Source organism: Phodopus roborovskii, unplaced genomic scaffold (assembly GCF_943737965.1).
Source record: "Phodopus roborovskii unplaced genomic scaffold, PHOROB, whole genome shotgun sequence".
NCBI classification, from domain to species: domain Eukaryota; kingdom Metazoa; phylum Chordata; class Mammalia; order Rodentia; family Cricetidae; genus Phodopus; species Phodopus roborovskii.
In genome coordinates, this window is record NW_026126525.1 from 29,874,305 (window position 1) to 29,894,189 (window position 19,885).

Here is a 19,885-nt window from a genome sequence, read left to right on the forward strand (position 1 = left end):
TCTATCAACTACTTAGGATATAAAATAGGTCTACAGAAAATTAGACCACAAAAAGTACAGATCAGAAGAGATCGCTACCAGACTCTTAATGATCTTCAAAAATTACTAGGAGAGATTTCTCAACTGCAAACCATAATTGGAGTAGAAGGGCATGATTTGAAAAACTTGAAAATGGCCCTAAAAGGAGATAAGGACTTGAATAGTCCACGAATACTATCAGCTGAAGCTGAGAAGGAATTAGAATGGGTAGAAAAGAGGATACTAGAAGCACATGTGGACCGTGTGGATCCAAACCTAGACTGTATTCTGGTTATATTACCATCTAGAGAATATCCTTCAGGGATTTTGATGCAGAGAGAAGATATCATATTAGAATGGATATTCCTACCACATAAACAGAATAAAAAACTGAAAACATATATAGAAAAGATCTCTGACTTGATTATAAAAGGTAAATTAAGACTTCGTCAGCTAATAGGAAGGGACCCAGCAGAAATTATAGTACCTTTAACTAATGAGGAAATTTCTTCCTTATGGAAAGATAACGAATATTGGCAGAGAGCTTGCAGTAACTTTTTGGGAACAATTAGCAACAACTATCCCAAAACTGAGAGAATCAAATTCATAAAGAAAACGATTTGGATTCTTCCACGCATTGTAAGAAAAACACCTATTTCTGGAGTTCATACATTCTACACTGATGCAAATAAATCAGGTAAGGCAGGATATAAATCAGGAAATATTAGTAAAGTGGTTCAAAGCCCTTACAATTCTGTACAAAAGGCAGAATTGTATGCCATTCTCATGGTACTTATGGATTTTAAAGAACCCCTCAATATAGTTACTGACTCTCAATACGCAGAGAGAGTCGTTTTACACATTGAGACTGCAGAATTTATTCCTGACAATACAGAATTAACTTCATTGTTTATACAGTTACAAGATACTATCAGAAAGAGGACTCATCCTATATATATAACACACATCAGATCCCATACGGGTCTGCCAGGTCCTCTAGCACAAGGCAATGATGAAATTGATCGTTTATTGATAGGAAGTGTGCTAGAAGCCTCAGAGTTTCATAAGAAACACCACGTGAACAGCAAAGGTTTAAAAAAGGATTTTTCTATCACTTGGGAACAAGCCAAGGAAATAGTAAGGAAATGTCCTACTTGCTCATTCTATAACCAAACTCCTTTACCACCAGGCAGTAACCCTAAAGGTATAAATAGGAATGAAATATGGCAAATGGATGTGTTTCATTTTGCAGAATTTGGAAAATTAAAATATGTACATCACACTATAGATACATTTTCAGGGTTTCAGTGGGCTACTGCTCTGAGCTCTGAAAAGGCTGATTCTGTTATAACGCACCTTTTAGAGGTAATGGCCATTATGGGCATACCTGCACAAATAAAAACTGACAATGCTCCAGCATATGTCTCCAGCAAATTGAAACAGTTTTTTGAGTATTACAAGATAAAGCACATAACTGGTATACCACACAATCCTACAGGACAAGCAGTGGTTGAGAGATCCAATCGTACTTTAAAAGAAATGCTCCATAAACAGGCAGGAGGAACCAAAACACCCAAACACAGATTACATAATGCTTTATTAACATTAAACTTTCTTAATGCTGATGAAAAAGGAAAAACAGCTGCAGAAAGACACTGGACAATAGAAAAAACTTCTGAACTAAATCAGCCAGTGTATTTCAAGGATGTACTGACCTCAGAATGGAAAGCAGGATATGTGTTACGTTGGGGTAGGGGTTTTGCATTTGTATCTACAGGAGAAGAAAAACTATGGATACCATCTAAGTTAATCAAGATCCGAGTTGAACAAGAGAAGCATCTTAATGAAGAGAAATGACAAGTCATCCAACAAACTAGGTCCTATGAGGTGTGCGGAGGCCTCTCAAAGGTAGGGGAAGTGTTCTGTTCTTGTTTTTACAGGAAAACAGAGAAAACCTATCATCAAACAGCCAAAAGACACTGAACATGTAGGTGGCTACAGAAGAGAAGACAGCTCTTCAGAAACAATCACTTAAGGAAGCAGAATCTGATATATGGTAAAAAAAAAAAAAAAAAAATTTAATTGTAGTAAACTATTTCTATATAGAAATCTATTTCTCTCTATTATCTAGTATTCCTGAAGTCCCAAATTTTGTAAACCAATGCTGGCTTTGGAGTTGGATTTGGCTTTCCTTCTCTAAATTCAAGCATGTTGTTAAGATTAAATTCATGGTTTCTGCCTTAAATCAAGAAGCCAATTGGTGTAAGGCAGAAGAAACAAAATCTGGGGACTCATATCTTATGCAATTTTCTCTCTGAAATCCTAATTTTCTCACATACTTTTAATGCTTATTGTTGTCTTTCCCTAATGCATACCTTAAAACTTGAAAATTTTACTTTAATATTGATGAGTAACTTTTCCACAAGGAATAATAACGATTCCTAACAGCAGTCTTTGAACTTTCCGGAAAGAAGATGGGGCCCCACATCATCATTTCCACTTGACTCAACCTGATGCATCGGAACTACAAATATCACCCTAAAACCGGTTTGAGACTGTTTTGCTCGAGACAACTCATGACTAGCTAGCTGTAATGGTGCACCTTTTTATTACACCCTGGCCAGTTTCAAATAGAACTACAGTCAAGAATTTTCTGCCACACAGTGACTAACTACATATGTCACAGCCAGTTCTGTTGAGAAATTTGGTTGCTAAAAATTTTCTTCCTACAGGATCCATTGGAGCAATCATCGTCCCATTTCAGCAGGAAGTAATCTTAATATGACTACGCCCCCTTTCCCTACCCTTGGAAATTTGGGATAATAGTCATCGTCTTTGGGTTGGTTTTAGTTATTTGGGATTGGGTGATGCTTACACTCGGGTTTATCTTTTAGACAGGAATAGGGAATGGTGGGTAAAGGTATGGTTTAGATGGGATATAAGTAGATTAGCCTATTTCCTTGAGAATTTGAGTTTGAATGAGATAGTATTTTACAGCTTACATTGTTATGCATTCCTATGTGGTAAGCTATGTAAAATTAAGTTTATATTTTGTTATATTGTGTTAAATGTTTCCACTTATAATATTTATGCACATTATTTTTTACCATATTCTATGTATGTATACTTTTCTTGTGTTCAAGACATTTTGTATATTGATACAATTTGGGATATTTATCTTGCTGCCCTTTATAGTTCTACCTCTTGTCTTGACACTTATACTCTACCTCTATTTTAGGGATTTACATGTAGGTATATGTAAATAGTTATATTGTTTAAGTATTTGTTCCTGCTTTACTCAGGAAAGTTTTAATCAGTCTTTTTAGCTAAGTTCCCGAGTATTATAGATTATCTTCACTCACATTTCCTGTACCTATGAGATTAGTCAGATATAGATGCTTAATCTTCAATCCTTCATAGACATGCAGAACATGGCATTTAAATGTTTTAATATTAGTACTCCTTTGACATGAGACACTGTTGCTCCTGACAGCACCGTGCATTTTCCCGAAAATATGTTGGACACTGTTGTTGCTCCTGCTGGAGTTCAATCTCGCCTCAGCTAATGGCCTGTTGGGCATAGAATTGCCCCCACCTTGACCACTGATTTGGACATGCAGTCCTATGTGCTTGCAGGAGACAAATATAGAAGACTGCTTGACCTTGCCAAGTCAGGGTAAGACAGCCATTCTATTTCCCTGCTGTTGTTGTGGTCTGTCAAGTTCTCTTGGCCTTAGCCAAATCTGGGTGTACCAACGTCGCTGTGAGACCTAGGGTGACTGTTCAGGTGGCTTGCTGTTTCTGTCCTTGCTGCACCGTTTTTGGAAGTTGTCCATCCGCATTTCCTGTCTACTCTAGTATTGTTATTTTCCTTCTCAGGTCTTGATGAGGTTGAAGATTAAACTATCACAACTATTATTCTCTCTTCCTAGTTAGATATATTAGGTACTAGACTTACGTTTTCCAGCTTAGGACAACTCTATTGTAAACTCCATTATGCCCTCACCCTAGGACTAGATATGTAGGTCATTTTGTTCTCGATTTTCCTTTTCTTAGAGCACACTTGTTATTCACTGTTTTGTATATAGTTTTGTATTAAGCCTAAATCTTTTCTTTAGACTAAAAGGGGAATTGTAGTGAGGTAGTCCTTCTGTAGCACTGACCACGCCCATTGGGGGGTGGAGCGATGGGCGGAGGTGACCGGAGGAAGGAGGTCGGAGGGGGCCAGGAAGGCGCTCTCTTTCTGGCGTGACTCGGACAGGAGAGGATCGGGTTGAATTTCCTGGTGTTCATCTGTCTAGGTTGTAAGTTATTTCTCCCTGAATAAACATCTATTCGGCCTATTTGTTTATCCTGACCCTTATTTACCGCAATATCGTCTCACAGCGACGTTGGTACACCCAGATTTGGCTAAGGCCAAGAGAACTTGACAGGCCACAACAACAGCAGGGAAATAGAATGGCTGTCTTACCCTGACTTGGCAAGGTCAAGCAGTCTTCTATATTTGTCTCCTGCAAGCACATAGGACTGCATGTCCAAATCAGTGGTCAAGGTGGGGGGCAATTCTATGCCCAACAGGCCATTAGCTGAGGCGAGATTGAACTCCAGCAGGAGCAACAACAGTGTCCGACATATTTTCGGGAAAATGCACGGTGCTGTCAGGAGCAACAGTGTCTCATGTCAATGGAGTACTAATATTAAAACATTTAAATGCCATGTTCTGCATGTCTATGAAGGATTGAAGATTAAGCATCTATATCTGACTAATCTCATAGGTACAGGAAATGTGAGTGAAGATAATCTGTAATACTCGGGAACTTAGCTAAAAAGACTGATTAAAACTTTCCTGAGTAAAGCAGGAACAAATACTTAAACAATATAACTATTTACAAACAAGGGCTTCTTTGAATTGAAACATCCCATCTAAGAGGGAGACACTTTCAGATTCAGAAAGGAAGCAACACCCACAAGGCTTGGGGGAGTAAACTAAATCCACAAGTCTCAGGAGATTGTGACAAGATTGACAAAGATCTTCCCTAAGTTTACATAAGCAGTAACAAAAGCTGAGATGTAGTTATGCTGCCTGAAAATGATCGTGCAGAGAGTTCCAGGGATGCTTGTTCTTGTGAATCATCAACTGTGCTGAGGTGAGTGTCTCAGTGATGCCTTTGCGTCACCATTGATTCTGTAATTTAATCCTCACCTATAAATAACCTCTGTAAGTAACCTCAATAAATTCACTGAATCTTTACACTGGATTTGGGTGGACTTGTTTCTTTGCTATGTCATTGGTGGCCTACCTAGGGTGAATAGATACTCACTTTGTTCTAGGAAAAGTCAAGCAATACCCTTACCCAGGGTTATAAAAGCACTAGGCAGTTGTTAGTGAGAAGGGGACTCTTTAACCAGAAGAACTGCCTACAAGTTGTATAGGGAACTCCACTTGAATCAGGTTTCATGAATCAGCTTTTCATTGATTAGCTACCTTTGGCTTACTCTAACCAAAATACTTAAACAAGCTAGATGTGGGTGGACTTGTTTCTTGGGTTTACCAAAAGATACCTTTTGTGAAGAGAACCTACATTTTTCATGTGTTCCTACCCAGAACATAGGTGTTGCTCAGGATGTTGAAGAATAAGAAGGGTTATCTGTGGGTAAGGACATAGATTTCAGACTTGAAAATGGCTTCTACTTCTTTGAATGTAGTAAGAGGTAACACCCTATGGTGAACATGAGAGAGAGAGAGAGAGAGAGAGATTAAAGTTTTCCTTAATCTTGCTGAAGAACCCAGGAAAAGCCATCCAAATAATTCTCCATGATTTTTATTCTAAGACTACCTGAGTCTCCACAAGGCTTGTAGCTATCTAACCTTCATTTGATAGCTTTATTGATTTTGAATTCCAAATCCTCATTATATTAAATTCTTTGATTGATTTTTCTATATGCCATTGCTTCATTTTATGGCATCCAGAGGCTATCAAGCTATTACTCTGCTCCAAGTTCAAGTGAATTTTCAGTTTAACAAGACTTTATGGCCTTTGCAATTTTAGTTGATTAGATGCCACTAAAAATAAGCAAAATGTCTTTAATTTGTCTCAAAGGACTTAGCCATGGGAAATATTTCCCCAGCCTTAATAGGATACACATAGGAACTAGTAAATTCTGTGATGTAGGCAATGTTTCCACTCAGTCACAGAAAAGTTTAATTAGCTTACTCTTATACTGAACAATGTCTACTTTATTATTCTCATAATCTAATTGATATTGGATCCATGAAAGCCGAGTTGTAGTCCAGTATATTGTCAATTGAGGATGATCTGTTTCATAAATCACACATCTAGTTATGGAGAGTTAAAAAACATGAGGGAATACCAATTTATTATATATTTAGGTAGGAAAAAAAGCAAAGCAAACAAATGCTAGCAGTAGATAGATTCCATAGTTTTAGTATATTTTCCTAAACCATACAATAGTTATTTTTCCTTAAGGCTTTACATTTCATTACATTGGTTAATCAATTGTTATGATGAAAAATAATTTAAGCACACTGTTGAGCTTTGCAACACCAGGACTTCTGGGTGAGTATGTGCATACACATAGGTTTATTTTTAATGATATCAAGGCCTGCTTGGTTTGCTGAATCTACAAAATAGTCTCCCTTTCAGCTATAAATATTAGACACTCAACCTAGGAGCTGAATTCAGTTTTAGCTTCTAGGATTGGTTCTGAGATGATATTGGGAAACCTAGACCTGTCTTTGATTAATATAGGATTCCTGGCCCTGCTGAGAGTAGCTGCAACACTAGTCACGGAGCCTCTGTTCACTTCCTCACCTGTGGATCGCAGAGGTCTGTGCTGGAGTAGAACTGGGTTTGGAAACATAACTGGGCTTGACTCCCCACCCCTTCATAATTTTTGCTTTTGGTATTTTAGTTTTCTGTATCCCAAATACTGTATCTCTCAGTTGTTGTCACAATGCTTTTGTCACAGAGGTGTCACATGCCACTATGCTATTAGTTTAACACATAGAAGGCAATGGGTCTGTAGTTCTTGTTTGGCTTTTAGTTTCTATCATGTTTTTGCCTCTCTAGAGCCTTTTAAGGCAATATTTAATTTCTGCTTTATTTATTGTGTTGGTCAATGCCTAGTATGACAAATGGATTGAAATATTGCATACTCCTATTATAATTAAAGAAATTTGTCATTTTAAGAAAAATGTCAATCTACAACTCACTATGAAATTGTAGGAAATCTCACTATGCATTGTAAAACATGAATTTTGGGAAAATGTGCTGGTAATTCATAGAACAGAATCAGTTAAAATACTTTGCAAATTCATTTCACCTTAACTGAACAATAAAATCCGAGGATCTTAGAATTTTTAAGAAAGTTTCAGATTGCAAAGTTTTCCAAAGGAAACCAAAGTTTACAAAAATCATAAATCAGTGGACAAATTGCAGAAGGTGAATGGTAACCCACCTCTGTTATCAGCCTATCAGTTATTCCCCTTTTCCTACTATAGTTTCAAAAGCAATGATTTATTTGCTGAACAAAAGTTCTGTTTTATTTATAAGCTATTATCATCCATTAATTAATGATCATTCTTATGTTTCCAATTTGGCCATTTTGCCATTTAAAGCAAGTCATTATTAACACATAAATAGTACCTTTTTAATATTTATCATGTTTTTATGACCTTTAAAATAAAATATTAATTGAAGAACATTTCTGAATTTTCTTACTCATTCCATTGGTAGTAGGATGAAGACTATATTTAAATTTAGTGCCCTCTCTGTAGGAATAGTTTTATTTCTGTACAATGAGACTAGAAAGTTTATATAATTGCTTAACAGCACAGTAGAGAAACACATTTATTCTTCAATAATACTGTGAGGTCAGCTGGAAGGTTTTCCTTTACCTTTCCTTCTTGACATTTATATTTTAGATGCTCAAAATACACACCTGCTGATTTTTTCACATTTCAGTAAGTGATAACATTAATTCATGCTTCTTTTTGTGTTCCTCAAAACAAAAAACAAAAAGAAAAAAAAAGCAAAACAAACAAATGAAAAAGATCTATCTCTAATAATTCACAATGAATGGGCTCAGAGGCCTATAGGTTGATAGCTGAGAAACAATGACCCCATGGTAGCTTGTCAGATTAGATCTTACTGATTTAAATGTTCACATTATTAAAAAAATAGTCAATGATAAACAGCCTTATAATACAGATCAAAATCATCCCAGAGACATGAAAAACATTAACTGTTTGACCTGAAGCATAAGCCCACTGAGGTGTCATTTATTGTTATATATTTTTCACTAGTTAAAACAAACCATTCATAGCCTGGAGTTGGTGACATGCACCTTTACCAGCACCTTGGAGGCAGAGGTAGGTGGATCTCTGTGAGTTTGAGGCCAGCCTGGTCTATACAGCTAGTTCCAGGACAGGCTCCAAAGCAATACACAGAAACCCTGTGTTGAACAACAAAACAAAACAAACAAAAAAACAAAAAAAAAAAAAAAAAAAGAAAAAAAACCAAAACCAAAAAACCAAAACTAACCATTCACACAATACTGTACCACAGTGTATTTATAAAAGACCATTTACAATCTTCCAGGTTAACAGATAAGGAAACATTTTCTTTTTTTTCACTCAATTAAGCTTGTATATTAAGAGGTTATAAGAGAAGATGAGGAAAGCATGAGTTTATAAATTTATCAATTGAAATAAGTGGACTTTCCCTAATTTCCAAAGGAAAATGTCACTGAAATAACCCTTGAACCACCAATAGTAGGGAAAATGTCACAGACTGTGAACCCCTTGAAAAGGTGGCAGCTAAAAATATTCCAGCGCCAATTAACTCAAAGGAAGGTTGACTTTAATTGGGTCAAGCAACATCCCTTTCTTATCCCCATGCAAGTAACTCACAACTTTCAATCTCCAGGGTGCAGTTTTGCTCATCCAGAGGGTACCTTCTAAGATCCATCATGCATGCTGCAGTGGTTGTGATCCTACAGGGTGAGAGAGAAGAAAGACATGATTTAAGTGGGGACCTTTTATGGACACACAGAGGCCAAACAACAAACAAGTGTATATTAAAATTTTTATTTTATTTTTTATTACTTTTTTCTTATTTTACATATTGATTCCAGTTCCCTCTCTCTCCATCCCTCTCTCCCTCCCTCCCATGCCCTCACCCTCTCATCCCCCACACTGCAATCCACAGGGTGGGTGTTTTAGTGGTAAAATTTTATTTGTAAGCTTCCTAGCCTCAAATAATTTTTATCAGATGGTGGAATGTGTAGACACACCTAAGAAACTACTGGAAACAGTTATATAGCAGTAGAATAAATAAGCCAGGTAAAGACAGAAATGGACACATTTCTAGAGAGCTGCACCTTCCAGAAGGAATGAAAAGTGTGAACATCCCAATGACTTAGAGAGAACATCAGTAATCAAAAACATTAATAAAAACAAACCCAGGAAGGGAGCCTGTGTGGCCTTCTCAGAGTCTGTCAGCATCCTGGTTCCACCTCTAATCACAATAGGAGATAAGCTTGGGCCTAATTCCAGGCTGATTTCTGGAAGCCCTGCTCAGAGTCTCTTGAGGCCTGGGGCCTGTGTGCACACAGGGGAGCTCATCCAGGTGGACTTGCCTGTCCAGAGTTTGCCAGTGTCCTGGTCCTGTCTCCACTCATGGAAGGAGCCTACCATCCAGTGCCATACTCAGAGCCTCCTGAGGACTGGGGACAGTGCACAGGGTAACCATACTAGCAGACTAGACCTTTTGGAATCTTAGCATCCTAGTCCCACCACTACCCACTGGACAAGAAGAGACATCGGATTACTGGCCTGCTTGCACCAACCAGAAGAGAAACTTGGTCTCTTACCCACCATGAGAGGGAGAGACCCCATCAGTACGAACTGGAAGAAGCAATGGTAGATGACAGTATAAGAACACAGTCAACGACAGAAAGATCAATATGACACCACCGAGTCTAGGGACTCCACTCCCCCAGCAAGACTTGAACATCCCAACACAGATGAAGCAGAAGAGATCGACCCTAAAAACAACTTCATGAAGATGATAGAGATCCTACAAAACAAAAGGAAAAAAATCCTTTAAAGAAATGGAAGAAAAAAACAAACCAAAAAAAAAAAAAAAAAAAAAAAAAAAAGGCAAAAAAGAAATCAACAAATCTCTTAAAGAAAACAAGGAAAGCCAAGAAAAAAACAATCAAACAAACAATCAAACAGATGAAGTAAACAATTCAGACAGTCTATGACCTTAAATCTGAAATAGAGACAATAAAGAAAACACAAACTGAGGGAATGGTAATGATGGATATAGAAAAAAATGGGTAAATGATCAGGAACAATAGGTGAAAGAATAACCAACAGAATACAAGATTCTCTCAGGCAGTGAAGAGTCACTAGAGAAATAGGTTCATCCACCAAAGAAAATCTTAAGTTCAACAAATCCCTAACACAAAATATCAAGGAAATTTGGGACACTGTGAACAGGCCAAACCTAAGAATAATAGGTATAGAAGAAAGTGAAGAAACCCAACTAAAATATATTCAACAAAATCATAGAAGAAAACTTTCCCAACCTAAAGAAAGACATGCCAATGAAAGTATAAGAAGCTTACAGAACACAAAATACAGTGGACCACAAAAAAGTTCCCTTGCCACATAATAATCAAAACACCAAATGTACAGAATAAAGAAAGAATATTAAGAGCAGCCAAGTGACCTATAAAAGCAAACCTATCAGAATTACACCTGGCTTCTTCTTGGAAACTCTGAAGGCGAGAAGGTTCTGGATAGATATTATACCAACACTAAGAGACCATGGATGCCAGCCCAGACTACTATACCCAACAAAAATTTCAATCACCATAGATGGAGAAACCAAGATATTTCATAACAAAACCATATTTAAACAACACTTATCAACTAATGCAGCCCTACAGAAAGTTCTGGAAGGAAAACTCCAACCCAAGGAAGTTAACTAAATGCACAAAACATAGGCAATAGATAATCTCACTTTACCAACAGCCAAAAGAAAAATGGTGGGAATCCACACATAATACCACCACCACCACTAAATCAAAAACAAACAGGAATTAGCAATCAATGGTCATTAATATCACTCAATATTATTGGTCTTAACTTGCCTATAAAAAGACACAGGCTAACAGAATGGATATGAAGATAGAATCCATCATTCTGCTGGGTACAAGAAACACACCTTAACTTCATTACCTCAGAGTTAAGGGTTGAGAAAAGATTTTCCAATCAAATGGACCCAGGAAAAAAAGTGGGTATAACTATCCTAATATCTAACAAATTAGAATTTAAACTAAAATCAATCAAAAGAGATGAAGAAGATCATTTCTTATTTATCACAGGAGAAATCCATCAAGATGAAATCTCAATTCTGAATATCTATGCCCCAAATACAAAGACACAAACATTCATAAAAGAAACACTACTAAAACCCAAATCACACATAAAACCTCAAACACTTATAGTGGGAGATTTCAACACCCCACTCTCAATACTAGACAGGTACACCATACATAAACTTAACAAAGAAACAAAGTAAATAGCAGAAGTTATGACCTAATTGGGTTTAGCGGACATTTATAGAACATTCCATCAAAACATAAAAAAAATATACTTTCTTCTCAGCGCCACATGGAACCTTCTCTAAAATCAACCACATACTCAGCAATATAGTAAACTTCAATAGGTACAAAAAATTGGAATAATCCCTTGTATCTTGTGAGACCCCCATGCTCTAAAGTTAGAATTCAACAATAACACAAATTCCAAAAACCATACAAACTCATGGAAATTGAACAATGAGCAATTGCACCATTCATGGGTCAAGGAAGAAATAAAGAAAGAAATTAACGACTTCCTAGAATTCAATGAGAACGAAGACACAACATACCAAAACTTATGGGACACTTTGAAAGCAATACTAAGAGTTCATAGCACTGATTGCCCACATGAAGAAACTGGAGAATAGTCACATTAGAGAATTAACAGCACAACTGGGAGCTCTAGAACAAAAAGAAATAAACTCACCCCAGAGGAGTAGAGGCCAGGAAATAATCAAACTGAGGTCTGAAATCAATAAAGTAGAAACTAGGAAAACAATATAAAGAATCAATGTAACAAAGAGTTGTCTTCTAGAAAATCAACGAGATAGATAAACCTTTATCCAAACTAACAAAAAGGCAGAGAAAGAACATGCAAATTAACAAGATCATAAATGAAAGGTGGGACATAACAACCCACACCGAGGGAATCCAGAGAATCTTCAGGTCATACTTTGAAAACATGTACTCCACAAGATTTGAAAATTCAACAGAAATGGACAATTTTCTGGATAGATATCATTTACCAAAATTGAATCAAGAACAGATAAGCAATTTAAATAGATCTATAAACCCCAATGAAACAGAAGCCATCACCAAAAAATCTCCCAATTAAAAAAAAACCAAACCAAACCAAACCAAACCAAAACAAAAACAAAACAAAAAAACCAAAAAAACCAACCAACCAAACAATCAAAAAACAAAAAAGCCCAGGGCCAGATGGTTTCAGTGCAGAATTCTACCAGAAATTCAAAGAACAGCTAATACCAATACTCCTCAAAATGTTTCACACAATAGAAGCAAAAGGGTCATTACCAAACTCTTTTTATGAGGCTACAATTACCTTAGTACTCATGCCACACATGAACACAACTAAGAAAAAGAACTACAGACCAATATCACTCATGAACATTGATGTAAAAATATTCAGTAAAATACTGGCAAATTGAATACAAGAGCAGATCAGAGAATAGGCTTCCTCCCTGGGTTGAAGGGATGGTTCAGCATATAAGAATCCATCAATGTAATCCACCATATGAACAAACTGAAAAAGGAAAATCACATGATCATTTCACTCGATGCTGAAAAAGCCTTTGACAAAATCCATACCCCTTCGTGATAAAGGTCTTGGAGAGTCAGGGATAACAGGAATAGCCAAAATCAAACTAAATGGAGAGAAACTCAATGCGATTCCTCTAAAATCAGAAACAAGACAAGGCTGTCTACTCTCTCCATATCTCTTCAATATTATACTTGGAGTTCTGGCTAAAGCAGTAAGACAACAAAGATCAAGGAGATACAAATTGGATAAGAAGAAGTCAAACCTTCACTATTTGAAGGTGATATGATAGTTTACATAAGTGACCCAAAAAACTCTATCAGGGAACTCCTACACCTGATAAACACCTTTATCAAAGTGGCTGGATACAAGACTAAAAAAAAATTCATTAGCCCTAGTATATACAGACAGACTGAGAAAGAAATCAGAGAAACATCACCTTTTACAATAGCCACAAACAACATAAAATATCTTGGGGTAATACTAAGCAAACAAGTGAAAGACCTATATAATAACTTTGAGTCTTTAAAGAAAGAAATTAAAGAAGATATCAGAAAATGGAAAGATATCCCATGCTCTTGGGTAGGTAAGATCAACATAATAAAAATGTTAATCTTGCCAAAAGCAATCTTCAGATTCAGTGCAATCCCCATCAAAATCCCAGCAAAATTCTTCACAGACCTTGAAAGAACATTACTAATGATGCTCAACTTTATATGAAAAAGTAAAAGACCCAGGATAGCCAAAACAATCCTCTACAATAAAGGAACTACCAGAGGCATCACCATCTACCAGAGGCATCACCATCCCCTGACTTCAAGCTCTACTATAGAGCTATAGTCCTGAAAACAGCTTGGTATTGGTACAAACATAGACAGGAAGACCAATGGAATCTAAATAAAAACCCTGATATTAACCACACACCTACGAACACCTGACTTTTGACAAAGAATCTAAAATTACACAATGGAAAAGAGAAAGCATGTTCAACAAATGGTGCTGGCATAACTGAATGCTGACTTGTAGAATACACACACAACACTTAAGTCCAAATGGATCAAAGACCTCAACACAAACCCAGCCACACTGAACCTCTTAGAAGAGAAAGTGGGAGGTTCTCTTGAATGAATTGGTACAGGAGATTGCTTCCTGAACATAACACCAGTAGCACAGACACTGAGATCAACAATTAATAAATTGGACCTCCTGAAATTGGAAAGGTTCTGTACGGCAAAGGACACAGTCAGCAAGACAATATGCCAGCACACAGAATGGGGAAAAGATAATCACCAACTGCACTTCTGACAGAGGGCTGATTTCCAAAAGTGGGGTACAGAATTAAATAAAGAATTCTCAATAGAGGAATCCAAAATAGCTGAAAGACACTTAAAGTTCTCAACATCATTATCCATCAGGGAAATTCAAATGAGATGCCATCTTACTCTTGTCAGAATGGCTAAAATCAAAAGCATCAAAGATAGTTTTTGCTGGAGAGAATGTAGAAAAAGGGTTACACTCCTCTATTACTGATAGGAGTGCAAACTTGTAAAGCCACTTTGGAAATCAGTATGGTGGTTCTTCAGGAAAATGGGAATTAGTCTACCTCAAGTTCTAGTAATTTCACTCTTAGGCATATACTCAAAGATACACATTCATACAACAAGGACATCTATTCAACTATGTTCATAGCAGCATTATTTATGATATTCAGAACCTGGAAGCAACCTAAATGTCCCTTACCTAAAGAATGGATGGAAAAAATGTGATATATTTACACAATGGAGTACTACCCAGTGAATAAAAACAAAAATCAATGGAATCTTGAAATTTGATGGTAAATGGATGGAATTAGAAGACACCATCCTGAATGAGGTAACCCAGTTACAAAAAAGACAATCACAGCATGTACTCACTCATATATAGTTTTTAGATATAGAGCAATGGATTACCAGACTACAATCCACACCTCCAGAAAAGCTAGGAAACAAGGAGGACCCTAAGAGAGACAGGCATGGTACCCTAGAGAAGGCCCAAGAAAATTGAGATCATGGGGGGGGGGAGGGGAGAGGGAGTTAGGGAGAGCAGGAGGGGAGAGGTCAGCATGACGCAGTAGGAAGATTGAGTCAGGGATAGAAGAGAGGAGAGCAAGAAAAGATATACCTTAATAGAAGGAGCCATTATAGGTTTAAAGAGAAATCTGACATTAGAGAAATATCCAGTGACCTACAAGGATGGTCCCAACTAACAATCTAAGCAATAGTAGAGAGGCTACCTTAAATGTTCTTCTCCAATAATGAGACTGATGACTACCTTATATGGCATTCTTGAGCCTTCATCTAGTAGCTAATGGAAGCAGAAGCAGACACCCACGACTAAACACTGAGCTGAACTCTTGGAATCCAGTTGCAGACAAGGATGAGTGATGAGCATAGGAACCAAGACCAGGCTAGAGAAACCCATAGAAACTGCTGACCTGACCAAGGGAGAGCTCATGACTCCACCCTGATAGCTGGGAACCAGCATAGGACCAACCCAGATTCCCTGACTGTGGTGTTAATTGGGAGGACTGGGCAGTCTATAGGGCCTCTGGTAGTGGATCAGTATTTATCCCTAGTATATGAGTGGAGATTGGGAGCCCATTCTATATGGAGGGATACTCCCTTAGCCTAGACACATGGTGGGGGGGCCTGGGCCTGCTCTAGGTGATATGACAAACTTTGAAGACTCACCATGAAAGGCCTCACCTTCCTTGGTGAACAGAAAGGGGATAGGATGGGGATTGGTGGGGGAATGGGGGGGAGGAGATGGTGGGGGTACTGGGATTAATGTGTAAAACAGGCTTGATTCAAATTTAAATTAAATTAAATCTAAATTGGTGAGTGTTCAACAATTCTTTTGTTTCACAAATAAATCCCACTTGTTCCTGGTGAAGGATTCTTTTAGTGTGCTGCTGAATTTAGTCTGCCAGTTATCTATTATGTCCAGTATTAATATAATGAATTCATTATACATATATATATATATGTATATACATATACATATATATATATATATATATATATATATATATATTAGCTATATTTCTTAGACATCACAATTAAGCTGTCAAGAACTTTGTAGTTTGGGCTGACTCTTACTTTTATGTTCACTAATGGTTGCATATAATGAGTCTTGGTTGGCTAAATTAGCTCCTTTAGGCTTAGTGTTCTCATGAACCAACACACCTTCTACCTAGGATAAAAAGACTTAAAGTGTGCATAATTATTCTCTCTGCATTCTGTACTTAAAGGATGTTCCTCATCAAAAAATTACTCATAGCTATTAGTTCTCGTACCTCTTTCCTTATTTGCTAGCAACTTTAACAGTTTCTACATCAGTATCTGGAGAATTTATGAGTAAGAGGAAGTTTTATTATGCATCAAATATCACCCCTTCCTCCCCATGCCACACAATACAGCGGCAGCAATGAAATCAGCCTCTTATACTTTATGGTGCCTCACAGCACCTACTTGGATTCCCTGATTCCTTTCTTAAATTCTGACCCATTTACACTCAACACGTTCTGTGTACTGAGTGAGGAAGCCCTGCCCTGTAATCCAAGCTTATGCCACATTTACCAGCTCCATTGACTTTAGAAGTTAGTGGTAAGTTCTACAATCCTGACTCTAGATGTCCTGCCTAGACTTCAATCATCCCTGGATTTTCTCTTGCCTGTTTTCCTGCAATGTAGAGGGTAAGTGTAACTGAAATTCAAATGCCTTCTCTACTCTCAATAATATTTTGATATCACTTTGGATTGAAAAATACTTCCTTTTAGTTGTCTGTGAAGTGTAAGGATAATTTGAAAAACTAAAAAGCCACAGATTGAACTGTAAGTTTTTTTCTTTTTTGGTCAACTTGACACAAGCTAGAGTCATCTGCGAGGAAGGAATCGCAATTGAGAAAATTACTTCTGGGCAAGTCTGTGGGACATTTTCTTGATTAATGATTAATCTGGGAGGGGGACAGCTCACTGTTGGTGATATCACTGCTGGGCATGGTGGTCCTGGCTTCTATAAAAAAGCAAGTCATGAGGAGCAGGTTAGTAAGCTGATTTTATCCCATCTTCTCTCCTTTACTTCTTGACTCCAGATTCCTCCCTGGAGTTCCCTCAAATGATGAACTGGAATTAGGATGTGTAAGCCAAATAAACCCTTTCCTTTTTCTGCTGCTTTGTAACTCATGGCGATGATCTTTGTCACAGTAATAGTAAGTAAACCACAGAAAATTACTATATATGAAAAATTCTATGCAAAAGGAAGAACTAATCGTTTTAGAGAGGGAATGTCTCTTTCATAGTAGTCCACACAGTTTCTGTATCAATAAATAATAAGCCATTCTTACTAAAAACAAAACTCAAGAACTTTTACTATGACACATTCATTTGTAGAGGAATGACATAACTTATTTTCTTACTCTTCCATTAGTAGGCATTTTTACTGTTTCCTATTGTTCATTTTTGTAGATGAAGACGTTCTGTCTATATATAATACACTTTTCAATATACATACATGTACACTATATACAGTACAGTAAGATACTAGATATGTATATCTATCTTAGTTTAAAATCATATGAAACATTGATATCTTTAATATCATTAAATATGTACATGTGTAGCATGCTAAAATGAAAACTTATAGCATAAATTAAAACCATTATTTGTTAGTATTAAATCACTTTGTCAGCTTAAATGTTGTATCTTTTTTTAAAGGGAGCACACATTTGAAAGCAGGGACAATATATGATGAGACTTTGGTCCTAAATCTCCCTTAGCAGTAATTTATTTCTGTTGAATTTTAAATTATCTTTTATTTTTGAAATTATAACATTATTTCATTGTTTTCTCTTCCTTTTCCTCCCTCTACACCCCCTCCCATGTACCCTTCCTTGCCCTCTTTCAAACCCATGGCTCCTTTTTCATTAATGTTTGCTACATGCATATATGTTCATGTATATTCATATATATTCTTAAATACATAAATACAACCTGCTCAGTCTGTATGTTGTTATTTTTATGCATGTTTTCAGGGCTGATTATGAAAACCCTAAATTTTGCAAAGAGTTTACTATTTCTACCTGTTATGATTAATTCATTCATTTGTAAGATATAAAACTGATTTAATCACCAGAATCCACATACTGTACTCAGTGTGCTTTGTACTCTATTTCTTGAGTTCCTTGGTCTGTCCTCCTCACATATCCCATTGTGATATAAGAGAGAAATGATTAATAAATCCAGCAAGGGAAGCAACCCATGAACCTATGGAACTGTAGCTGCTGGAGTTGTCTGACACAAAACCACCTCCATCTTAGGGTGTCTGTCTTCAAATCTCAAACTCCCAGAATGGTTTTCCAAGCCCAATTTGCCCTAGGCAGGAACCCTATCAATCATTTAATAGTAGCTAAAGGAAAGCCACAAAAATACCAGTGTGGTCCACAGATACTCATCAGGATCTTTGAGAACAGAAAGAACACTGGGACTCAAACAGGACTCAAACTATGAGTTTGGCATTTCTAGAAGTCACAATACTTATGGTTAAGTGATCTGAGTGCATGAGCATTTGACACGGGAAAAAATTGCTCAGCAGAAATCCTCAAGATCATCAATAAAAAGAGAGGTGTCCCTGGGCAGAACTATTTGGTTCTTCTGTCTTTGGGTGAGAAGCATCAGTGAACATCTCTAAGAATAATTGCTCCTCATGTTCCCATTTGTCCTCCTTGTCTAATATGATGGCTGGCAGTAGTGAACCACTACTACAATTAATTCACACCCTCGTGTGGATATACTCTCTCTAGATGAAGGAAGATGATCATATGAACATTTCACAGAATTAAAGATATCAAAGATTACAAAACTGGATTGATTAAGGGCTTCAAAGTTTAATTGTTTCTTTTTAAAATGCTGTTTCTAATGTTTGACACTGAAGATATTTATCCACTGTGTGTGGAAATGCTGCTATTAGCAGACTGTGAATCAAAGAACAACAGGGAAGAACCAGCTACAGGCAAAAGCATTAACTAATCTTTCTTCTAAAGACAAATTTCCCAGAGGTGGCTTCGAGATAGCAGAACATTCATCTGTTCTTTCAAAGACATTTAGAATAGCTTACATTATAATCTAATTTATTGACATTTTGAAGGTTAGGTCAGAAACTGCAGTGGGCTGTTAAAACTGTGGTCCCAGAGCAGGGATTCTGCTGCTGTAGTTTCTATTCATTAAGGTTTAAGATGCACACGGCCATCAACCTTAGGCACCACTGGAACTGCAAATTTTCTATAATGTCTGAGGCTAGCATGGTTCTAAATGCTGACAAAACTCTAGCCAGGGACTATTGGCCCATAAGTAGCTTAAAATCTAAGTACACATGACTGTGAGATTGTTTGTAAGGAACAGTGATTAAATTGCTATCTGTTCCATGTAGTGAAGTGTTTGCAGAGTGGCTTATGGATTGTTTGGCCTCTCAGATAAAATTTTAATCCTTATTTGGTGTACCACTCAAAGAAACTGATGTGAGAAGACAGTAGGCCAGCCTATGCCATGGCTAATAAGCATATAGGTATTATTTTCCCCTAATGTGTACTTCTACATTGCCCACTCCAACTTTTCTGGGTGCTAGGGAGGCTACTCTGTGTGGCAAACACATTGAAGATGAAATACTATGGGCATGAGGCACGACTGAAGAGCAAACAAATAGAGATACCCTACTGTGTGAGATTTAAGAGCAACTTACATTTAAGAACCAAGTGGTGCAATAGTTAAAAAAATCAAAACCACAAGCTAAAATATTTATGAATAACCATACCTGGCATCGAAGTGCAAGATTTTTGTCTTACTGTGGTATTCATTTTTCTCTGTCACCTAATCCAAGG

The 19,885-nt window shown here is 37.0% G+C and overlaps 1 protein-coding gene across 3 annotated transcripts in view; it reads right to left on the reverse strand.

The window, feature by feature from the left end:
• Gabrb1 (gamma-aminobutyric acid type A receptor subunit beta1) overlaps positions 1-19,885 on the reverse strand; it is a 455,282-nt gene that overhangs the window by 92,678 nt on the left and 342,719 nt on the right. For all 3 annotated transcript variants that reach the window (XM_051198076.1, XM_051198075.1, XM_051198077.1), the window contains one exon: positions 8,951-9,033. In XM_051198076.1, coding sequence (XP_051054033.1) covers positions 8,951-9,033 — 83 coding nt within the window. The remainder of the gene's footprint in view (positions 1-8,950; positions 9,034-19,885) is intronic.